We start from the raw sequence: 22386 nt of genomic DNA, 5'->3' as shown, positions 1-22386 counted from the left end.
TATGACATTTCTTTAAACTATAATAAAGCATTTTTTTTCTTTTAAAACTCCTAGCCCCCCCCCAATTTTACTCGAATATGTATATGGGAGTCATGTATCTATATCAAAAGCAGCAAATATGTGTAACTGGAACACACACAGTGATACTGTAAGAGTCCGGTGATAGCAAATACGAAAGAGAATTCCACAGCATAGAAAACAGCAGAATATTTTCTGTGTAGAAAAATACTGTAGAACTTGTATCAGATAGGTCAAAAACTGACAAAGAACTACAAAAATAATGAAAAAGAATGTGTCCATTACAAAAAAGGGATAAATAGAAACCTTCCTCAAATATCAAAACATATAGACAATATTGAACTTTTGTTCACAAAGAGTGTTACACTAAATGAGTGTGAAACCCAAGATGATGTGAAAAACTGGAATGAAACAGGCAATGCCAGCTCTCTGGCATATAAACTATGAGCTTTGGCTTCAGTCACACAGCTGACACAGCAATATTGTTCCCAATTACAAGGTCATTTCATTTAATGCTAGCTTGGATATCTCTAAAGACAGACTTTAAACATATCCTATGGGGTTCAATTGTATCTGAACTCTTAACTTCAGCTCCTAGTGACTTCATTTTAGATTCTCATGACAAGTCTGGTCCAGGTCCCGTTTCAGAGAATGATCCTTTCAACTTGCCTTGATCTATGGTTTAGCATCAGATGAATTTTTAGAAAAATTCAGTTCATACTCAGATGTTAATCATAGAAGACAGCATTGCATGGTTTTATTCCTAGAGATTTTCAGCATGCAATCAGAAGCTGATGCAACAGGTTTCACTGCTTGCTCTACTTAAAAGTTTGCATTGTTTTACTGATGATTGTTAGTCTAACTTCCACTGGCAATACAAGGTGCATAAAAATTTTAACTGTGATCCCTGCTTACTTGTAGTTTCTTCATCTTCTAAGTCTTGCAGTATAAGCTTTTCAGCATCTTGATTTCTGCTCTTTATAAAGTTTAAATAGGAGAGAACTGATTCTGGCAAGTCATCCGAAATCTAGAAAAACAACATGATGTTTGCCATAAATTCTACATTTTCATCTCACAGCCACGACCAGAGGTAAATACTTGACATGCAAGAATAAAGACTCATTTTGGCTTCACCTATAAAGCACTGATGGAGATTTAGTAGCAATTTCTACCAAGATGGTTCCCAATTCCAACACTCTTCCGATTGTCTTATCACCCACTGAACAATTAATAATTCTCATTTTTAATTACATTCTAATTAAATTGTGATTGGAACACATTTTAGGAACTTATCTTCCACTATCTTCAGAAACATGTTTCAATTAACATTATCTCTATAATTGTGTTGGACCGAGAAATTAAGAAAAAGGTTAAGACAAAAATTAACAAATACCTATGATGCACTGGATCTTTTTCTTAAAAATGTTCAGACTCTTTAAAAAATGAATTAATTTTAAATTCACTAAAGTTTAAAGTGTGCATGTAAATTAGATGCTTCAACTTTCTTTCCTACATATATACTTCCTATTCAAAAGACTGTCTTTGACTGCAAGCATTTGGGAAAATGCAGTGCCTTCTCTCAGATGTGTAAATTGTGGTAAACATTGCTGGCATTCAGCATGTGAGTGCATAAATAATTATCACTGATGCCTTCGCGTGTCTTTATGTAATCTCAAACATGATTTATGGTCACATATGACCAATATCATCTACCTTAATATCCTACAGACCAATCCTTTTGCAACAAGTCTGAAAGATTAAAATAACTGAAAAGGACCCAAATAACTGATTGGATTTCAGAGGAAAATCTTTCCCCAAAACAAGACGCCATCCAAAAAAGAGGACTTGAAGCACCAATTTATTGGAAATTAGTATCAGGAAGTCTTCAAACATAAGACAGTCTCTTGTAAGATGTAAATACAGATGTAAATGAAGAATTATTGGTTTATTCATCCAGATTTAATCTACCTCATTAAATAAAATCTTCTAGCTTCAGAGGATTCTAAAACAAATCATTATCTATGAGTCTGATTTTCTCATTTAAGCAGCATGCTGGTATTCATCTTTTATTGTCTTGTCACCATTGGAGGTTACATTTTTCATGAAGCAATACTACTGAGACTACTTTTCAGAAGAAATCCTCAGGTTAGGTATGTCAGGAAAAAGTTCATTCATCAGATAGGCTTTCCACTGCCCGTACCACTTGCAAGCAGAAACAGAAGCAGTTTTAGCCCATTGAATACTTACTGTCTCACTGTCACTCAAAGCTTCGTCTGAGACCTCTGTGTCAGGATCATCTGCTTCAACAGAAGAAACACTGATTCTGCTTAATTCAATTTCTATTTCTTTTTCAATTCTTTCAATATCTTCTGACATTCTACCTTCCACAGTGTCTTATCTGCTTTCAAAGCTACACAAAGAAAATATTAAATTTCAGCACTGAATGAACCAAAATAAAGGGGTGCTCATTTAACACAACTTTATTCAGATATGTTTATTGAACAGTTGGCTTAATACATGAAAAGGAACAGCAGAAGTTTCATCTGAACACCTCACCCCATACCAACAAGCAAAACCTAAGAAAAACGTTAGTTTGTGATGAGAATCCATGCAGCACAGTCTACCCCTCTAAATTTTGCAAGTGTTACCAAACTTTAATATTAAAAACCTCTGCCTGCTCTCTACTCCTTGTGGACAATATCAGTGCTCCAACCTAAGCTTCATGGGTTTTTTTTCTAGCCCTAATAGCTGCAGAAAAAAGAAAAAAAAAGTTTTAAACAATAACTACATAATAACAATTACAAAATAAAACTAAGAATCCAGAAGGCACTCGATAAAGTTGTAATGATACAGAGAAAGCAGTGAGAAATGGCCTAACCCGCGGAAATAACAAGACTTGTAGATGGATCCAGGCAGGAGGGGAAGGGGTCCCTTGCCGTCCCCCCCTCCCTCCACAACCCGCACCCCTCTCCTCACCCCTAGCCCCAATTAGGGGACACAGAAGGCAGCCCAGACCCGCTCCGTCAGAGGCAGCGAGCAGTTCCTCGTCCCTCGCCGGCTCCTGGAGCAGGGGAAGCAACACGCTGAGCGCATCGCTGCCGAGAAGGCGCGAAGCGGTTCCTCGCCAAAAGAAACTACAGCTCCCAGAAGGCATCGCGGTGGGGAGGCTGCCCGCCCACTGCTATTTCCCGGAAGGACCGCCGGGCCGCCCGTTTGCATGCTGGAAGCTGTAGTCCTTCCCACAGGGCACCCACAGCCCTCCGGTCTCCGCGATCTACTCCGTGTAGTTACTCACTTCTCGTTCAGCCGAGCTCCTACCGGAGCCCGCGCCTTCCTGGCCACCTCCGGAGACCGACCGCCTCTTCACCCTGAAATTCCGCAGCCCCCAACCGCCGCCGGTCAGGCCCTCCGCAGGGACGGCAAGAGCCCCGCCACCGCGCTGTTAAGCCGGGAGCGTCACCACGGCAACGGGAAGCAGCGGCTCGGAAGGCAAGCGGGAGGATCCAAACTTCGGGAGGAGTTGGCGTTTCGCACCCGGTGGCGGCGCCCCTCGGGAGGCCGCTGCGCTGCGATCGTCAGCGTGGGACGAAACACCTCGCAGCACTTTTCTTCGTGGTTTTTTTTTTGTTTTGTTTTTCTTTGTTTGATTGTTTTTTAAAGTACTGACTGAAATTTAGTTTTCAGAATAAGTTTGGTTCAGCCGTTATTCGAAGAAAAAAATTAAAAGCAGACTAACGAGAAAGTATTGTAAAGGCGGATTAAAATGCCGTGGTGTTGCTTCCTGTCTGCCGAGAGAACCCCAGAGGCATGACAGATGAAAACCCGCCAGACAGCCCTCCTGCCTTCACACGGTGGGGCCCCGTCGTGGCTCGGAAAGGCCGGCGGTCCGCTGGCGTCCGGGGGCGGTGGCGGGGGCCTGCCGCGGGGAGGCTGGGCCCCGGGCTGGTTGGCCTGGCCGGGCCGGAGGCGTGCAGGGGGACCGGCAGGGCAGCAGGCCCTGCTGCCTGCGCTGCCGGCGGGCAACAAAAAACACTAGTTCAAGAAAAAAAGATCGGAGAAAGGCACATACGAATGATTTGAGAGCTGGAGAAAACGTCCAGTCGGAGAATTAAAGACTCCACACAGTTCAGTCTAGCAAAAGTGATACGGGGCAGGGATGGTGCAGACAATATAATTTTAGTGTGTGACGGTATTTATAGGGAATGCATCTGTCCCTAAAGTCTGATTAGGAATTCCAAGGTGCAAAGACAGGTGTAATAGAAAAATAAGAACTGAAAGGTAAAGACAGGTTTTACATAGAAAACGAGCGCTTTTGTGAGCAATGGGAAGGATCTGCCAAGGATAGTAGGGTTTTTTCCCATCTCCTACCATCTTTAAAATAAACTGAGTACCTTTCTGAAAGACTTATGGATGTTAGCCACAAAACACTGGATTCAAGGGCAACCATTTACCATTTTGTCACTGGTGTTATGGATAAGACATTTAAATCTTAAAACAATGGAAACTCATCCATTTGAAATCCACCCTGCGGTGTCTCGTACTTTTCAGAATCATGTAACCAGTGAACTTTTCAATGTGGTGAAGTCTTCAAGCACTGAGTTGAACGTGCACTTGATACTTGTCTTGTGATGCGAGTTACGCTGCGATCACGGTGACTGAAGACCACGGGCACCGTGTCATGCATTTAGCAAACAACTTTGCCAATAAAAAAGATGTTTCTATAGGCCTGGTGCCTGAAACCAGGAAGTCAGGGCTGATAAACAGAAGAAAACTTCTCTGTTGTAAGGATGTGGTTAAGTTGCACTTCAGGAAGAAACGTACCATTATGAGACTGTGCTCTTTAAGGTAGGATGGACGTATTCAGAGCTGGTAAGAATTTTCTTGTGAAGTAACTGTACATCATTGTACAGTTGTACAGTTGTACAAATGTACATCATTTTACAAAGATAATATTTCTATTTTTAAGATAAATTAAGATAAACTGAATAATAATAATAATAATAATAATAATAATTATTATTATTATTATTATTATTATTATTAAAATGGCTCCAAAAAAAGCATTGAAACTGCGTAGCTATTACAACAGAACTATTGCAGGTGCCAGTTTTCAAGTGAAATATGTAACCATTCAGGGATTTTTACTAGAACAATGAATCCCACCAATGTTTTAATACATTCTGGTTTTGAAAATTCTGATGAAGTTTAATTACTCTTAAAAGTAGTGGATCTTCTTCATGGAAAGTGCAAAACCAGTTATCTAATACAGTCCATAAGTTTACATGGTGCATTACTGACCCAAATCCACTGCGGAGCTAGTTTGAGAAGCTTACAGCTTTCTTCATTCTGCGATTCAGCAACAGAAATTTTATAATCCAGGCGATGAGGATCTTGACAGGGCAGGCAAAGCTTGTGTTTGCTGAATCTTTTCTTCTAATCAACAAATTTGATACATATGTAACATATGTTTTCTATGTAAAATAAGTTGTTCACACAAGATATTTTTTGACCACAGAAGCTTCATCTTTGTAATTTTTTTTCTGTTTTACAAATAACAGAAGACATAACTTCTTATTGTAATCAATCTGTAGTAATTCTGACAGAAGACAAGAACAATTCCTTTCAAACAAGTCCCTTTGCATTAGAAAATACTTTCTGAAGAGTATGGCTGTGCTGGTTATGTTCACGCGTCTGTGTATGTTTGCGTGCCTGCCTGCTTTACATGTGAGAAGTGTAGCACAACTGCAGTCAGCTGCCATTGCAGAAACTGTCTTCTGGCACTGCTCTTGGGCTCCTTTCAGCTTGTACCACAAAGCCAGGCAGACCAAAGCTAGAGTATGTTTACAGAAGAGGCAAAACAGGTGAAAGGGAACATGGGGTGGAGGACAAATGTATGAGTTTCACTCTGTGCAAAAATCTCGATAGGCCCATAAGATGTGGTGTCCAATAATGATAGTAATAATAATAATATATAAAAAATAAGTCTTTCATCAGAGAGTTTACAGTGCTAGGTGTCTTTCCTGCTGAAATATGCTAAACTGCACTCAAGATGTGAATGCCCACGTGACTTCACTGCAGTTCTGTTGAGGTTTGCAAGCATTTGCAAGGGCGATACAGTTGGTACTCGGGTTCTAACGCACACTTTGTGTGTATTTCAAGGGCAGTCGCTATGGGCAGGGTCTCTGCTTGCCCTTCCATTGACTGAGTGTCCACTTGCTATTGATGAGCAATGAAGTGCATCTCTTAATTTAGTTTCATTTGAAAGGATTTCAACTTTTCACATCTTATTACATTCCACAAGACAAAATGGAGGAAAAAAGTAAGTGGGGCTGACTGGGAGATTCAAAAGTGTAAAGTGTATTCCAGAGTTTAGTACAAGACAGTTGGTAGCACCATTTGACAGCTCTCATGGCTTTGCTAGAACTGTGTACTGGATCCCACTGAAATCATTACGCTATCTGCTATTTTCAACAAAAATTGAATCAGGTTGTGTAGACAAAGGAGGGCTTATATCTTTACTGTGGTTCTCCCTCTTCATTTCAGCTGATATCCTTAATAATTAGTAAAATAAGTGTATTGAAGAATATAAAGACAAGTGTATGCCAGGCTATGTAACTCTTGCCGTCTCTGCAATATAAATCTTCCTACATACATGCTGCCTCCAAATGTCTTTAGTAGTTAAGAAAAAAAAGCTAAAAAAAGAAATACATGTGTAGAATATAATGTTAGAGGCAATTAAGACCAGACACCATCTTGATGCTTCTGCTGTTGCCACTATTTTATGTTCAATGTATCAGGTGACTGTTTAAATTTATAAAACATTATTTGAAGAAAATAAATCCCATTGTAATTGATAAGCTTAGTTTTATCTGTTTCATATTGAACTGAATATATGATTATGTTTTCAGCTGTGATTCAAAACTGGAAACCGAAGAATGAAAATAAGAGATAAAATACTAATACAGAAGTACTACTTAAATGTCTTCAATGGAATTTTCTTGGTAAAAATTCTGTTTTCTTTTTCTTATTTAGCAGCTTCAAATTAATTTTTTTAAAATGTTTTGAATTAAAACAATAGTCCTCCTTTTTTTTCCAGGCTCTGGGTCTTATGATTTTGACATTTGGCCTGTGGCTTTTCTTTGACAGAAACAATTTATTCAGTGTGTTATGTGAGTATAAATTTAATTTTTCTTTTGTTTCAAATGATCTCAAGATAAATCAACAGAAGCAGCTATAGAATTTTTTTTTCACAAGGTGGCAGTATTGGATTGAAATGCATAGGTTATTTTTTTCTGTTGTGTACATTTTCCATCATTAGACAGTATGATTATCAAAATAGGGGAAAATATATATCAGTATATCTACAATTTATATATGATTATCATTTATATAATTTATTTATTTCTCTTGGTGTACAGCTTATAGATGAATCACTGAAATATAAAACAGCTCTGTTGATCTTTTCTTTATATAATTTACCAGACTGCATTTAGCCTGCATTTGACAAGATTATAGATCCTTTAGGTGGATATTTGGGTGGAATGAACACAAGTTGGAGCTTGGGTCTCTACCATATAGATATTCCTTTTTCCCAGAGTGTCTATCAAATTGTTTCACAGAGAAGTAAGTTTGGGGTCACATAACAACATCTGTGCTCTTAAAGAGTTGTCTGCCTTGGCTGCACCAAGAAGCATCAGTTCCCAACTGGTGGGATGGGAGTCATCCATTACAGTAATTCTGGGATGAAACAGTTGAAATGGAAGTAATGGAAAATCCTACTACTTTCCATATCTATGAAAAAATGGTTAAAGTGGAAAGGGGAAAGTGGCCAGTCACAAAGAGGGAGGATAGCATTGAATCTGAGTCTGGATTTAATGAGAACTATATCTATGTCCACATAGGATTTATACATGTGCTACTAGAGAGGAGCCTAAGGGTGGCATGCCAATGTTGGGAGTGAAATTGATAGCCCAGCGCAAGTGCGTCTACACCAATGCACGCAGCATGGGCAACAAACAGGAGGAGCTGGAAGCCATTGTGCAGCAGGGTAGCTGTGACAGTCGCCATCACAGAAAAGTGGTGGGATGACTCTCATGACTGGAGTGCTGCAATGGATGGCTATAAACTCTTCAGAACGGATAGGCAAGGAAGGAGAGGCAGTGGGGTGGCTCTGTATGTTAGGGAGTGTTTTGATTGTGTAGAACTCAGCGATTATGATGATAAGGTCGAGTGCTTATGGGTAAGGATGAGGGGGAAGGCCAACAAGGCAGATATCCTGCTGGGTGTCTGTTATAGACCACCCAACCAGGATGAAGAGGCAGATGAAGCATTCTATAAGCAGCTGGAGAAGTCTCACAATCGCTAGCCCTTGTTCTCGTGGGGGACTTCAACTTACCAGACATCTGCTGGAAATACAACACAGCAGAGAGGAAACAGCCTAGGAGGTTCCTGGAATGTGTGGAAGATAACTTCCTGACACAGCTGGTAAGTGAGCCTACCAGGGGAGGTGCCTCGCTTGACCTGCTGTTTACAAACAGAGAAGGACTGGTGGGAGGTGTGGTGGTTGGAGGCCGTCTTGGGCTTAGCGACCATGATATGATAGAGTTCTTGATTCGTGGCGAACTAAGGAGGGGGGTGAGCAAAACCACTACCATGGACTTCCGGAGGGCAGACTTTGGCCTGTTCAGGACACTGGTTGAGAGAGTCCCTTGGGAGACAGTCCTGAAGGGCAAAGGGATCCAGGCTTGGCATTCTTCAAGAAGGAAGTCTTAAAGGCGCAGGAGCAGGCTGTCCCCATGTGCTGTAAGACAAACCGGTGGGGAAGACGACCAGCCTGGCTGAACAGGGAGCTTTTGCTGGGACTCAGGAAAAAAAGGAAAGTTTACCACTTTTAGAAGAAGGGGCAGGCAACTCAAGAAGAGTACAGGGATCTCGTCAAGTCATGCAGAGAGAAAATTAGAAAGGCAAAAGCCCAGCTAGAAGTCAATCTGGCCACTGTTGTAAGAGATAATGAAAAATGTTTTTACAAATACATTAACAACAAAAAAAGAGGCAAGGAGAATCTCCCTCCTTTATTGGATGCGGGGGGGGAACATTGCCACCAAGGATGAGGAAAAGGCTGAGGTACTTAATGCCTTCTTTGCCTCAGTCTTTAATAGTCAGACCAGTTATCCCCAGGGTATTCAGCCCCCTGAGCTGGAAGAGAGGGACGGAGAGCAGAATAAACCCCCCATGATCCAGGAGGAAGCAGTTAATGACCTGCTACACCACCTGGACACTCACAAGTCTATGGGGCTGGATGGGATCCACCCAAGAGTACTGAGGGAGCTGGCAGAGGAGCTTGCCAAGCCACTCCCCATCATTTATCAGCAGTCCTGGTTAACAGGGGAGGTCCCAGATGACTGGAGGCTTGCCAATGTGACGCCCACCTACAGGAAGGGCTGGAAGGAGGATGCGGAGAACTACAGGCCTTCCAGCCTGACCTCGGTACCAGGGAAAATTATGGAGCGGTTCACCTTGAGTGCGCTCAACAGGCATGTGCAGGCCAACCAGGGGATCAGGCCCAGCCAGCATGGGTTCATGAAAGGCAGGTCCTGCTTGACCAACCTGATCTCCTTCTATGATGAGGTGACCCACCTAGTGGATGAGGGACAGGCTGTAGATGTTATCTACCTGGACTTTAGTAAAGCCTTTGACACTGTCTCCCACAGCATTCTCCTAGAGAAGCTGGCAGCTTATGGCTTAGGTGGGTGTACTCTTTGCTGGTTAAAAAACTGTCTGGATGGCCGAGCCCAGAGAGTTGTGGTGAATGGAGTTAAATCCTGTTGGCAGCCGGTCACAAGCGGTGTTCCCCAGGGCTCAGTTTTGGGGCCAGCCTTGTTTAATATCTTTATCAATGATCTGGATGAGGGGATTGAGTGTGCCCTCAGTAAGTTTGCAGATGACACCAAATTGGGTGGGAGTGTTGATCTGCTTGACGGTAGGAAGGCTCTGCAGAGGGACCTGGACAGGCTGGATCGATGGGCTCGGGTCCATTGTATGAGATTCAACAAGGCTAAGTGCCAGGTCCTGCACTTGGGTCACGACAACCCCATGCAATGCTACAGGCTTGAGGAAGAGTGGCTGGAAAGCTGCCCGGCAGAAAAGGACCTCAGATTGTTGGTCAACAGCTGGCTGAATATGAGTCGGCAGTGTGCCCAGGTGGCCAAGAAAGCCAATGGCATCCTGGCTTGTATCAGGAACAGTGTGGCCAGCAGGACTAGGGAAGTGATCGTGCCCCCGTACTCGGCACTGGTGAGGCCGCACCTCGGCTACTGTGTTCAGTTTTGGGCCCCTCACTACGACATTGAGTTGCTGGAGCGTGTCCAGAGAAGGGCAACGAAGCTGGTGAAGGGTCTGGAGCAGAAGTCTTATGAGGAGCGGCTGAGGGAACTGGGGTTGTTTAGTCTGGAGAAGCGGAGGCTGAGGGGAGACCTTGTCGCTCTCTACAACTACCTGAAAGGAGGTTGTAGTGAGGTGGGGGTCAGTCTCTTCCAAGTAACAAGTGATAGAACAAGACGAAATGGCCGCAAGTTGCGTCAGGAGAGGTTTAGATTGGATATTAGGAAAAATTTATTTACTGAAAGGGTGGTCCAGCATTGGAACAGGCTGCCCAGAGAGGTGGTGGAGTCACCATCCCTGGAGGAGTTCAAGAAACGTGTAGACATGGCACTTGGGGACATGGTTTAGTAGGCTTGGAGGTTGTTGGGTTGACGGTTGGACTAGATGATCTTAGAGGTCTTTTCCAACCTTAATGATTCTATGATTCTATGATTCTATAATACTAATTTTTGGCAAACAAAAATTCTGTAAACTTGTAATTGTTCTCTGATTTTATTGTGAGTGGTTCACATTGTTCAGTTCACATTATGTTCTGTTTATATCTCGTATGTTGTTACCATCCTTTGAATTTATGCAAACATATCTTTTCTGTCTGTGACTGTAGATAGCATAAGTAATAATAATACCCTTTTATCATTCCACTATTTCCATCCTTTCAGTAATGGCATTTCAAAGGTTTAATTGTTTTTCTGGAATAAGTTTTGTAAGTGGAAGTCTCAAAAAAAGAGAAGTGACACTATGAATGTACTGTGTTACAGTTTCTTCAGGTGAGAACCAGCTAGTGGCATATATTTCTTGTATGTTACTTGGAATTGGCTCTGTTATTACTTTTACATCAGCCGTGGGATTCCTTGGAAGTGTTAAGGAAAGGAAATGTCTACTAGTTACAGCAAGTGTAAATCAGATTCCAACTTTCTCGTAAAATGAAAAGGAGTTTTGTGTGCATGAAAACTGTGATCCTGTCTTGGTGTTGTGATTTCCACATACAGTGGTTAACAAATCTGCTGATAGAAAGATATTTTTAGATAAAGTCCTGGCTCAAATGAAATCTGAACAAAACTGAAGATCCTTCCATATCACTGCATGAATGTTTTCAATGACAAAACACTTGCAGTTTGATGCAGAAAAGATTTTAACTACTGTATTTATTAACTTAGAGGTTTTAAAATTAATTTTATATTGAAATTATGCAGAGTAACTATCTCTCAGTATGTGCTCACATGCTTAGTATGTGCTGAAGAAATAAAGACAAGCTTGCCACAAAATATTGCAGGTTGAAGGCACAAAGTAGCTACAGTATGGCTACATTATCAAAACAGAGAGTATGAGTAAAAAGCTGTTACCTATGTAGACCTACCTGGATACTCCATATTTATATACTGTTCCTGCTTTTTAAGGAAAGAACACTTTGATTTCTGAAAAGTTACACTGTAACTATACATTCTTATGATCACTTTGATTACATTTTTTCCTTTGTCTTTTGTTTATTGTCACCCTTTTTGAGCAATCTGGTTTAGACTATGTGAGGGCTGAAGCAGAGAACTGTTCTACCGATTCATTTGTTAAGCACTACAAATATCAACTGGCACAGCAGTGAGTTGTGCTTTGTCCTGAAGCCTGCCTCTTAGACTGTGATGTCACTTTCTGAGGGTTTCCAGGAAAAATTATTTCTTATTTTTGTTGGAATGACTCTAAATAATGGTCATGAAGGATTATACATGAGCTTCTGGAATTTTTTATTGCATTGCTCACTTGTTCAATGTTATGTTTATACATAATTTGGGTTTTTTTTCCAGTATATGAGTTTTCAGATCCTGGTGTTTGTTACTCAGATGGCAATATCGGTGCTCATATTTGTGAAGAAAGAAGAGGTATGTAAATAAATTATGTGAGACTGCTGATAATTTCAATATAGTTTCTTGCAATTAATTAAAAAAAATTCTAGTAGTCAGTTCTCACTGTATGCTGTATCACTATTGGTGTGAACTTGAGTATTCTACATGTTGACCAGGCACAGCAGAAGATGTGGAAAACTTGATTTGAGGAATTCAGCATGGTTCAATAGTTGTAAAGGAGAGTGCATGGAAATGTATTTCCAGTTTCTCCTCTGCAACAAAACATACTCTTCCTGTTCAGGCATGTGGAATCAACAGTGTAAGGGACAGCTTTATTCCTTTTCGAGGGATGACCCAGAAAGTCCCTCTTTCCTGGGCATCAGCAGAGGTAGGAGAAAGCATTAGATGCTAACCTTTTCTGCTAGCAGGTGATAACAGTAGTCTGCTGTGCAATTGATAATAGGAGTCATTGGTATCATTGCATGCAAAGTATGCTAATGAATTACTAATTTTATTGTTTGAGCCTGTATTTTAGGTCCGAGTAGAGATCTAATATAAAGAATATGTATCTTTGCTTTTAATAACAGGAGGCAACAATAAATTCCAACATAGCTGTTGTCGCTAGTAACTGTACTGCTTTGAAACTTTATTCAGTCATTTATTTTTCTACATATAGCAACTCCAATAGCTTGAGCACTCCTCACAGTATTATATGGAAGGTAATCTGTAATGAATCCATACTGGTCTGGCCGCCTCCCTATTCCATAATTCCAAAATCTATGGTTTGAGAAAACCTCCTATGACACTGGTCTCATAAGGTTCATACAGTTCTCCAAATCCTGCTGCTGTTCAGGCAAGGTACCCCACAAATAAATTAGTTTTACTCCATCAAAGTGAATCTGTATCATCAAGATTTCTTATTAAATGTTAATTTATAATGATGGAGTCCTCCCTGTTTTATATGATGGTTTTACATATTGAAAGATTTGAACTGTCAGGAATTATGCATTCTGGAGTCAGCTATTTGTGCTAGGAAAATTGGTTTAAAGATTGCAGTTAAATCTATTTTATATGAACTGTAATTGCACTTGATTTGAACCTTAATTAAGTGTTGCTGAAGTATAATAAATGATGGTAACATCATCATTCACTGTGCAAGCTTTTGAATTTTGTTTTTAGGATGGCTGTAGCAAGGGGAATGAGTTGGAGAAGCCTCATTTTTTTCTTGTTTTGTAATGAAACCTTTCAGTGGCCTAGGAGTTCTCCTCTGCATGTATTCCCTGCGACACATGGGCCAACGTGAGCTGCTCACTTCCCTAGCCCAAAGCAATACATGTCCTGGCCAGATTGTATGGTGCTCACAGAAGTTTGTATCACGTTAGGTGTAGAATGAATTTTGTGCTTATTATTATATGGTGCTGTGCTTATTAAAAAGAGTATGAGAGGTAGGATTTAGTATTTCATGACATATCAGGTGCATCTAAGCTATGTTTCCTGGCTCTTCTGTTTCCATTTGGGTTAATCACCTTGCGTGTGCCTGTGCTGCTATGTGTGTGATTTGGGTCACTTCACTTACGCTTTCAACTTTCTTTCAACTTTTGCTTTTGCTTTCAACTTTCCCATTAGTGCAATGGCTATGACATGTCTTAGATCATATTTGGCAAATTGATTAGAATGCTGCTGCTTGCAAGTAACCCTTGAAGAAACCTGAATATCAATAAAAGATCAAGGATTGTACTATCCATCCACACTTATCAATATGCGTATACCAAATGCTATAAATATTTATGAACAGGTCCACAATCAATGGAACGACAGAATCGATGAAGTTATTTCTGAATACAGGAATGAAAGTCTGGCTGAGCAGGAGGCCGTGTGGAACATTCTGAATGCTGTGCAGCACAATGTAAGAAAAAAACCCCACAAAATATCACCACCAAAAATAGTGCATCAACCAAAAAATGTTTATACCAATCAGAATTTAGTTTAAAAAAACAACTCCTTTAGTAAAGGATTAATTTTTCAAGATCCGCTGCTAATATCTGATGTGGGTGGGCAGATTCCTTGCTATTATATGGATTATTATGGATGAGATTAGGCTTTTAAAGGACTTGTCAATGTATGTAGGAGCAGACAGTTCTGGTCACTGAAGTTTGCTGCAGCTGAAACAAACTGGTGGGTTTCCTAATGTCTTCAACAGTGCTAGATACCATAAAACACTTGGTCTGCCTAGGTCTCAAGACTGACCTGAACCATGGACAAGCAGAGGTGCTCTGAGGTCAAAGCAGAGGTCCTGCTGTGAGAGCATCTGAATAGGTATTGCACTGAGACTCTCTCAGAAATAATAAATTAAAGCCTCAAATGAGCTTGCAAATCAATACTTTCAGCACACATACTTAATTATTAATCATAATAATTTTTGTGGCCTGACAGCATGTAATTTGTTTCCTTTTTCGGAAAAGTCCTTTAAAGCATTTGTTTAGGATCAATTATTTTGGAAGTTGTTAGCAATGTTTTTGACCAGTGGCCCTTCAAATTAATTCTGCATCATGAGCTTTTAATTACAAACACTACAGCTTAACAGTTTAATATAGTTTAATATGCTTGTGTAGACCAGCTGTGAGTCCCTTAGTATGACTTCTTGCAGAGGTGAGTTCTATAGTTCTTGACAAACATTGAAGATAATTTATGATTCCAGATAACTCACAAAACATGTATGTCTAGACTCAAGATTACAAATGCATTTGTAATGTATATTTAAAATCTGTTCTTTGAAAATCCAGTCTTCTCTCTTTGCATTCATGATTTCTGTAGTGATTAATGGTGACCTCATTATGTCAATGGTGTGGTTAGACTTATGTGCTGGTATACTTGAGCTTAGTTTCATTGAACTGTTGTGGGAGCACAGGTTTCAGCAAAGCTACCTACCCATGACCTACTCTGGTGGGCATGTTTAAATTGTGGCATATCTCAAAGTCCTGTGGATATTTTGCTGTTGGTACCTAAGCCAGATAAAATGATATTAAATCTGCCAAGGTGAGCTGTAATCACACTTTTGAATGAAAACTGCCATCCCCAAGACTTGTGTTATATGCTTCCAGCTTTTTACAATATCATCGGCATCTGCCATGAGAAAGACAGAAAGCCTAAGATCATGAACAGTATTAGAGAAGAACAGATTTTTATATATTCATGGCAAAATTTAATGTACTGCTTAAAGCTGGTGATTTTTTTAACTGAACTTATAGGGTTGTTGAAATTTAATGTTTTTACAGAGAAAGGACAGTTTTGGCTAAATTACCTAATTTTTCAAAATTTAGAAGCTATATATTTTGGATAGACTCTTCAAAACACCAAAACGAGATGCTTTTGTTTAGCATCCGTAAGCCAAAATATGGCAGACTTTTCATCCCACAAAAAAAACCCACAACAAAACTAACCATTTCTGAAGTTTCATCCTGATTCAGAATGAAAAACTGCTTGAATTTCCTACATGACAAGAATTCTGTTCTCCAAGCTGTTTGATAGCTTGTTTGGTTTTGTGTTACTGGTATTGAAGTAGATTATTGGGAAGAGCTAGCTGACAATCTATTTGAACAGGGCAGAGTATTTGCTTCGTGCTTTGAGTTTGAGCTATGTGTTCACAAGAGGTCAATTGCTGCTAAAAGACAAGTTGGAATAGGGAGACTTTCTAAAGATCTCCTCTTGCTAAGAGTGGAGAATTTTTGCAAATACAACATTAGAAGTGAGAAAGGAATAACTAAAAAGTTTTCAAAATCTGGTCCTTATTTAAGTTCCTAGATCAGACTAAAACATTGTCTGTGTTTTTAATTTTATTTATTAAAATATGTTTTATAAAATCTGTCCCCATTTACTGCATTCATTATGAAACAACATTCATTATGTTGTTTCCAATAATGTATAGTTTTCTTTCTTCTTTTTCTTCTGCTTCACAGTGAGCACGTCCTTAATATAGCTTACTGCTTACACATACTTTCTACACTGAATTTACTTTGGAAGGTTAAGGGGCATAGTCAAAATGTTTTGCTTTAATTTGGGTTTGTAATTTTTTTTTCTATTTACATGTGTTCTAGAATAATTTAGAGTCTAAAAGAAAGTTCCTATCAAAAGTATATTTGATTATCATATCCTTCTTAAACTTGTACTATCTGGTGCATATCATGGGAAATTATACATACACAAGGGTGAAACATCCCCTGCAGAAACCTCTCTCTACACTATCTAGGTAATTTAATCAACTAAATCCAATAGCTAGCACTGGTTGGGGTGGAAATTCCTCTGTGTGACAGTCTTTATAGGTGTTGGAGTTACAAGTTACAGGATTTCTATTCTAGATGGAATGCTGTGGAAGATACAATGTCACACAGTGGGAAACTAATGAAAATAAATAAAATAGTAGTCAGATCCCATGTTCATGCATAAAGTCTAGTCTGAAGAAATGTTTTTGTGATGTCCCAAGGGATTCAACATACAGTATGGTAAGAAATAAAAAACATGTCTTGAAGTATGTGACTTTTGCTACTAAACGGTCTTTGGAAAAAATATACAAAATGTGTTTTCCACCAAGACTTGGCTTACAAATGCCAAAGTATTAATAATCATTGTTTTGTCTTTGGTCACTCTGAAGTGACCTTTTACTCCTTAGGTGTCAGTCATGTAGGCAGTTCTAAATTAAGGATATTTCAAGAAAACAAGAGTGGTGAATATCACAGATCAATATCACAGGGACATTTAGTACTGGTTTAAGAAGTAGTAAGCATCTTGGCATTCAAAAATCCATGCTGTGCAAATCAATTATGACAATGGAGAGTGACAGTATATAAAAAGTGTACGGTACATTTTCCACTAGTAATTACTATTCATTACTTACAGAAGGTCACCAATGTCTCCACCTGATTATATTATCTGTTTCTATAGCATCTTCAATACTTTACAGGATAAGAGGAATGAGCAAGGTGTTGATATAAGAGATGTGTTTCCTGAGACCAGTTCATGTTAGCATTTACATGTCTTAATATCAAGGGACCAGTTTGCATAGGACCATCAGATATCATCACCTGATAATAGAAAACTGGAGCCAAGTGATACGTATTATGCTCTTCTATAAACCCTCCAGTGCTAATAGGACCATCCAGTGAGAACAAATATTCAATGGGCAAAGGTTGTTTCTTGACAATGCAGGACAGTAAATAATAGAAAGGATGCTGTCTAATAGCATCTGGTATTGTCTTCCTTCACACATTGGTTTGGAATTGTTCCCTGTTTCTACAAACCCTTGTCATTATTAAAAGATAACGTCAAAATATAGAAAGCATTTATTTCTATGTTTTATTATCTTTATAGCTATTTTAAGCTATGTAATAATTTATAATCTCTTTTAAAAAGCAACATAATAAGAATAGGCTGTAATCTGGAAAATATGCACATCCCTTTCAGGATGCATAATGTATGAGAATCAGTGAAAACTTGAAAATATTTCTTCAAGCATTTACTTGCAAGGTAGTCTCTTAGTTATACTCACACAAAAGCAAATTCCCTTTTGATTAAGTCACAAGCTCTGGAACATTTCCATACAAAAATATCAGATTTACTTAAGAACAATCTGTTTAGTTCAGATAATTTTTAAAATGTTATAGCTAACTCTCCGCAGTACATATTACTGATGTATTTGGTTTCTGGCAAGAAAATATCAAAACCCATCATAACATGCAGAAAGTCCTATTCTCTATATTTTAGAAGTATGTTCTTATAAAGATGCAATATGAATTCAAAAGTTGAAATTATTTTTCTTGAAATCTGTTCATCTGTACTTGCTTAGGGATGTGACGAATATTTAAATATGGTTTGAAACATGGTTTGAAAACAATGTTTTGATGTTAACTGCAATTACTATCAGCCTGCTAATTACACAGGTAAGAGTACTTTTAAGCAAAAAATCACAAAATATTGATATTCTGCTGGGTGTAAAAATCAATTCAGTGCCATTTGACTTTGGTACACTCTCCAAAATGTTGTAAAGCTTTCCATCAATTTTGATTAGAAGTAAGATCAAGCAATGTTTACCAACAAACTCCCATATATTCAAGCACCATCACAGATGTTGGTGTTGAAAGTTTGTTGAATGAAATGTTTGGCCTAACTTGTGAAAGAAACAGCATTGCAAGGACAGGAAGCAGTTAAAGAGAATGTAAAAATCTGTGGAGCAAAAGACCTCTTTTGTCCTCTATTTGTACAGAACGATTAATATGCTAAATAAAACAATACAAAATCATGAAACCGCTCCTCCCACATACCTATGAGAAAATTTTATTGGGTAAATAGGAATAAAGCTTTCCATATCAAAACAAAATCATATGAATAATGGCAACAATAATTGATCGTTCACTCCACAGACTCCCTGAAGGTTGAGTACCATCAAGCAGGCAGAGGATTTTTGATAATATCTAAAATCATGAGGTTGGAAATGAGATTAGTTCATTTTTACTCATAGAAGTAGTAGTATGACCTATTTTACCTCTTCCATATGTAGTACCTTCCCATAGGAGGTATGTAGTAAAAACATTCTGGCTATGGAGTGGGCCAGTTCAGTAATGAAAATGTTTCTTATTAATACTCACCTAATCCTCACTAGCACAGTACATGAGTGTCTCATGATCTTCAATGTACTATCATTGTCTTGTCAGGTGGGAAAATGCTGTTATTCCCATTCAAGAGGTTAAGATCAAGATTCATCGGGCGCTGAAACACTTAACTGAATTATGTGCCACTTGAAATGAATTTCAAGATACTTCTGTGGATACAGGCCCAAGTGACTTGCTAGAGGTCACGCAGCAAGCCTGTGGCAGAGCAGAGAATTCAGCTTGTGTCTTCAGGTACATGTGATCATTCATGGCTGGAAAGCTGCCTGGCAGAGAAGGACCTGGGGGTGTTGGTTGACAGCCGCCTGAATATGAGCCAGCAGTGTGCCCAGGCGGCCAAGAAGGCCAATGGCATCCTGGCCTGTATCAAAAATAGCGTGGCCAGCAGGACTAGGGAAGTGATTGTGCCCCTGTACTCGGCACTGGTGAGGCCGCACCTCGAATACTGTGTTCAGTTTTGGGCCCCCCACTACAAGAGGGATATTGAGGTACTGGAGCGCGTACAGAGAAGGGCAACGAAGCTGGTGAAGGGTCTGGAGCAGAAGTCTTATGAGGAGCGGCTGAGGGAGCTGGGACTGTTTAGCCTGGAGAAAAGGAGGCTGAGGGGAGACCTCATCGCTCTCTACAACTACCTGAAAGGAGGTTGTAGAGAGGTGGGGGTCGGTCTCTTCTCCCAGGTAACAAGTGATAGGACAAGAGGAAATGGCCTCAAGTTGCGCCAGGGGAGGTTTAGACTGGATATTAGGAAATTTTTCTTCACCGAGAGGGTTATCAAGCATTGGAACAGACTGCCCAGGGAAGTGGTTGAGTCGCCATCCCTGGAGGTATTTAAAGGACGTTTGGATGAGGTACTTAGAGACATGGTGTAGTGATGGTTTTTGGCAGTGTTAGGTTTATGGTTGGACTCGATGATCTTAAAGGTCTTTTCCAACCTATATGATTCTGTGATTCTGTGATTCTGTGATTCTCCTTTATACCCTTCTGTGTTTTCATTCACAGGAGCCAGGTTAACAGTCAGATTGACTCTGTCATGAGTGAGTATCAACACTTTCTTTGTTGTTTTTAACTCACCTTTTTTCCTTTCTCTTGGAACAGGCTGCCCAGGGAAATGGTTGAGTCGCCATCCCTGGAGGTATTTAAAAGACGTTTGGATGAGGTGCTTAGGGACATGGTGTAGTGGTGGACTTGGTAGTGTTAGGTTTACAGTTGGACTTGATGATCGTAAAGGTCTTTTCCAACCTATACGATTCTGTGATTCTCTGACTGTGAAATTTTTGATCACACTAAATGGTCAGCTATTTAGAAACATCAGAAAGAATAATATTTGGCCAAATGAATCATGAACTCTTCTGAGCATTGCTGGAGTGCAAGAATTATCTGATCCATGCCTGTGACAGTCAACAAAATTACTTCCACTAAAATTTGGATCGGGCTCTACGTATTGTAATCACTAGTATATCAACCTTTGGGCTTTAATATGTTTGTTTATTGTTCACGGCTATGGATATGGCAGTATGCTACAAAATTATGTGTGTTAAAGTCTGAAGTACTATGCCATTTAGTAGGTGGTTAGGTGGTTAATAAAACTTCCTGATAAGCTGACTATTAGTTTCCTGAGTCTCCAGAACAACTTGTTCAGAGTGTTGTAAATAGTACTGTATAGTATACCGCACTTTGAAACAGAAGAAACCCTTTATCAGGTTCAGTCGAGAAACACATTTACTAAACCTTGCTGATACTTCTTTAGACCTTTACCTTTATCTTTAGACCTTTACCTTCTTTAGACCTTTACCTTTCCAGTCTGTTGTGGTTTAACCCCAGCCGGCAACTAAGCACCACACAGCTGCTCACTCACTTCCCCCTGGTGGGATGGGGGAGAGAACTGGAAGAGTAAAAGTGAGAAAACTCGTGGGTTGAGATGAAGACAGTTTAATAGGTAAAGCAAAAGCCATGCATGCAAGCAAAGCAAAACAAGGAATTCATTCACTACTTCTCACCAGCAGGCAGGTGTTCAGCCATCTCCAGGAAACCATCACGCATAACGGTTACTTGGGAAGACAAAACGCCATCATGCCAAACATCCCGCCCTTCCTTCTTCTTCCCCCAGCTTTATATGCTGAGCATGATGCCATATGGTGTGGGATATCCCTTTGGTCAGTTGGGGTCAGCTGTCCCAGCTGTGTCCCCTCCCAACTTCTTGTGCACCCCCAGCCTACTCGCTGGTGGGGTGGGGTGAGAAGCAAAAAAGGCCTTGACTCTCTGTAAGTACTGCTCAGCAGTAACTAAAACATCCTGTGTTATCAACACTGTTTTCAGCACAAATCCAAAACATAGCCTCATACTAGTTACTATGAAGAAAATTAATTCTATCCCAGCCAAAACCAGCACATTCTCCACCCCTTATTCCATACCATTTATGTCATGCTCAGGTCTCACATTATCCAATACAACCTCATTAACCACCCTTCCCATCCTTTGATATAATACACAGATATCATTCCCTTAGTCTATGGACCACCCCTGTGAGATGTTTGTAAAATGTCCATAAATGTCCACAAAATGTCCACTGAGTTCATTTAGTCCATGACTTTGGTCTCCATCTGTTATGGTGGTCACTCAGGACAGGAGAGGTGGTGTGTTGCATGGAGTTATTTAGCACCAAAGCCAGCTCAGGTTGGGTCACTGCTGCACTTGCACTGCTTCTTCTAAGGCTTATCCTCCACTGGTTCAGGTGGTTCCTGCTATAGTAATTCCTACAATTTAAAGGTATTTCCATTACAATCTCCATCCCTGGTCCCTTTGGGCCAGGTTATAGGGTTTAACATTGCAATGAACTCCTCCTCTCCTCTGTTTTATCCTTGTCTGTTGTGCAATTTAATCTCCAAAAATTTCACTAAGTCTTAAAAATATTGGACTCTCATCAGCTCTTTTCCAAGAAGTGTTGTAGTAGACATCTTTCATTCTTGCTGAATGGTTCTTACCATTCATTTAATCAAATGGCTTCAGTGGTTTAGGTGGATTAAGCTTGAAACCCTAAAGCATTCTTTATCATCTAAGCAGTGAGGTGACCTGGAATATCTTAAGGAAAACACAGGAAGGCGTGGTATTACATATGTAGGTGGTAGCATTGTTCATTATTTTTTGTCTAAAACTTCCCATTTTAGTAATCCATTTTCTGATGCTTATACATTTGGTAACTTATTTTTATTTAGTCTAAAAAATTTCCATTTCAAGTGCTTGCCACAGGTTGAATTTCTTATTTAGAGAACTTCAAATAAAAGAAATGTGTCAATTCAGAGGTGAACAGCATGCTTGGAACAGAATCTGAATTCCAAACTTGTATGTTTTGTTCTGCCATCAGCAAAAATCTAAGGAACACAGTGGTGAAGTGTCTCATCCCACTCAAAGGTTTATCTGCCATTAAAATGGCAGATACCTGTTACCTTGATGTCAGTGATGGTTTAAGAGGTTTTAATCTTGTTATTGATGTAATT

At 39.7% G+C, this 22386-nt stretch overlaps 2 protein-coding genes across 2 annotated transcripts in view; one reads left to right on the top strand and one right to left on the bottom strand.

The window, feature by feature from the left end:
- The window catches only part of LRRIQ1 (leucine rich repeats and IQ motif containing 1), a 113886-nt gene extending 110716 nt beyond the window's left edge, over window positions 1-3170 (bottom strand). The window contains exons 1-3 of the mRNA XM_075491633.1: window positions 2995-3170; window positions 2266-2428; window positions 934-1045 (exon numbers count right to left, since the gene is read on the bottom strand). Of these exons, the coding sequence (XP_075347748.1) occupies window positions 934-1045; window positions 2266-2394 (241 nt within the window). The 5' untranslated portion in view covers window positions 2395-2428; window positions 2995-3170. The remainder of the gene's footprint in view (window positions 1-933; window positions 1046-2265; window positions 2429-2994) is intronic.
- Window positions 3171-6953: 3783 nt separating this feature from the next.
- On the top strand, window positions 6954-20235 carry TSPAN19 (tetraspanin 19). Its single transcript, XM_075491632.1, is given in 9 exon segments — window positions 6954-7019; window positions 7115-7187; window positions 11157-11287; window positions 12195-12269; window positions 14029-14139; window positions 16589-16732; window positions 18073-18102; window positions 18104-18170; window positions 20165-20235. Coding segments are annotated over 9 exon segments (768 nt in total).
- Window positions 20236-22386: the final 2151 nt, after the last annotated feature.

Source organism: Mycteria americana, chromosome 1 (genome assembly GCF_035582795.1).
Source record: "Mycteria americana isolate JAX WOST 10 ecotype Jacksonville Zoo and Gardens chromosome 1, USCA_MyAme_1.0, whole genome shotgun sequence".
NCBI lineage: Eukaryota > Metazoa > Chordata > Aves > Ciconiiformes > Ciconiidae > Mycteria > Mycteria americana.
Note: the sequence above shows the minus strand (reverse complement) of the source record. Positions and strands in the feature narration are given on the sequence as shown.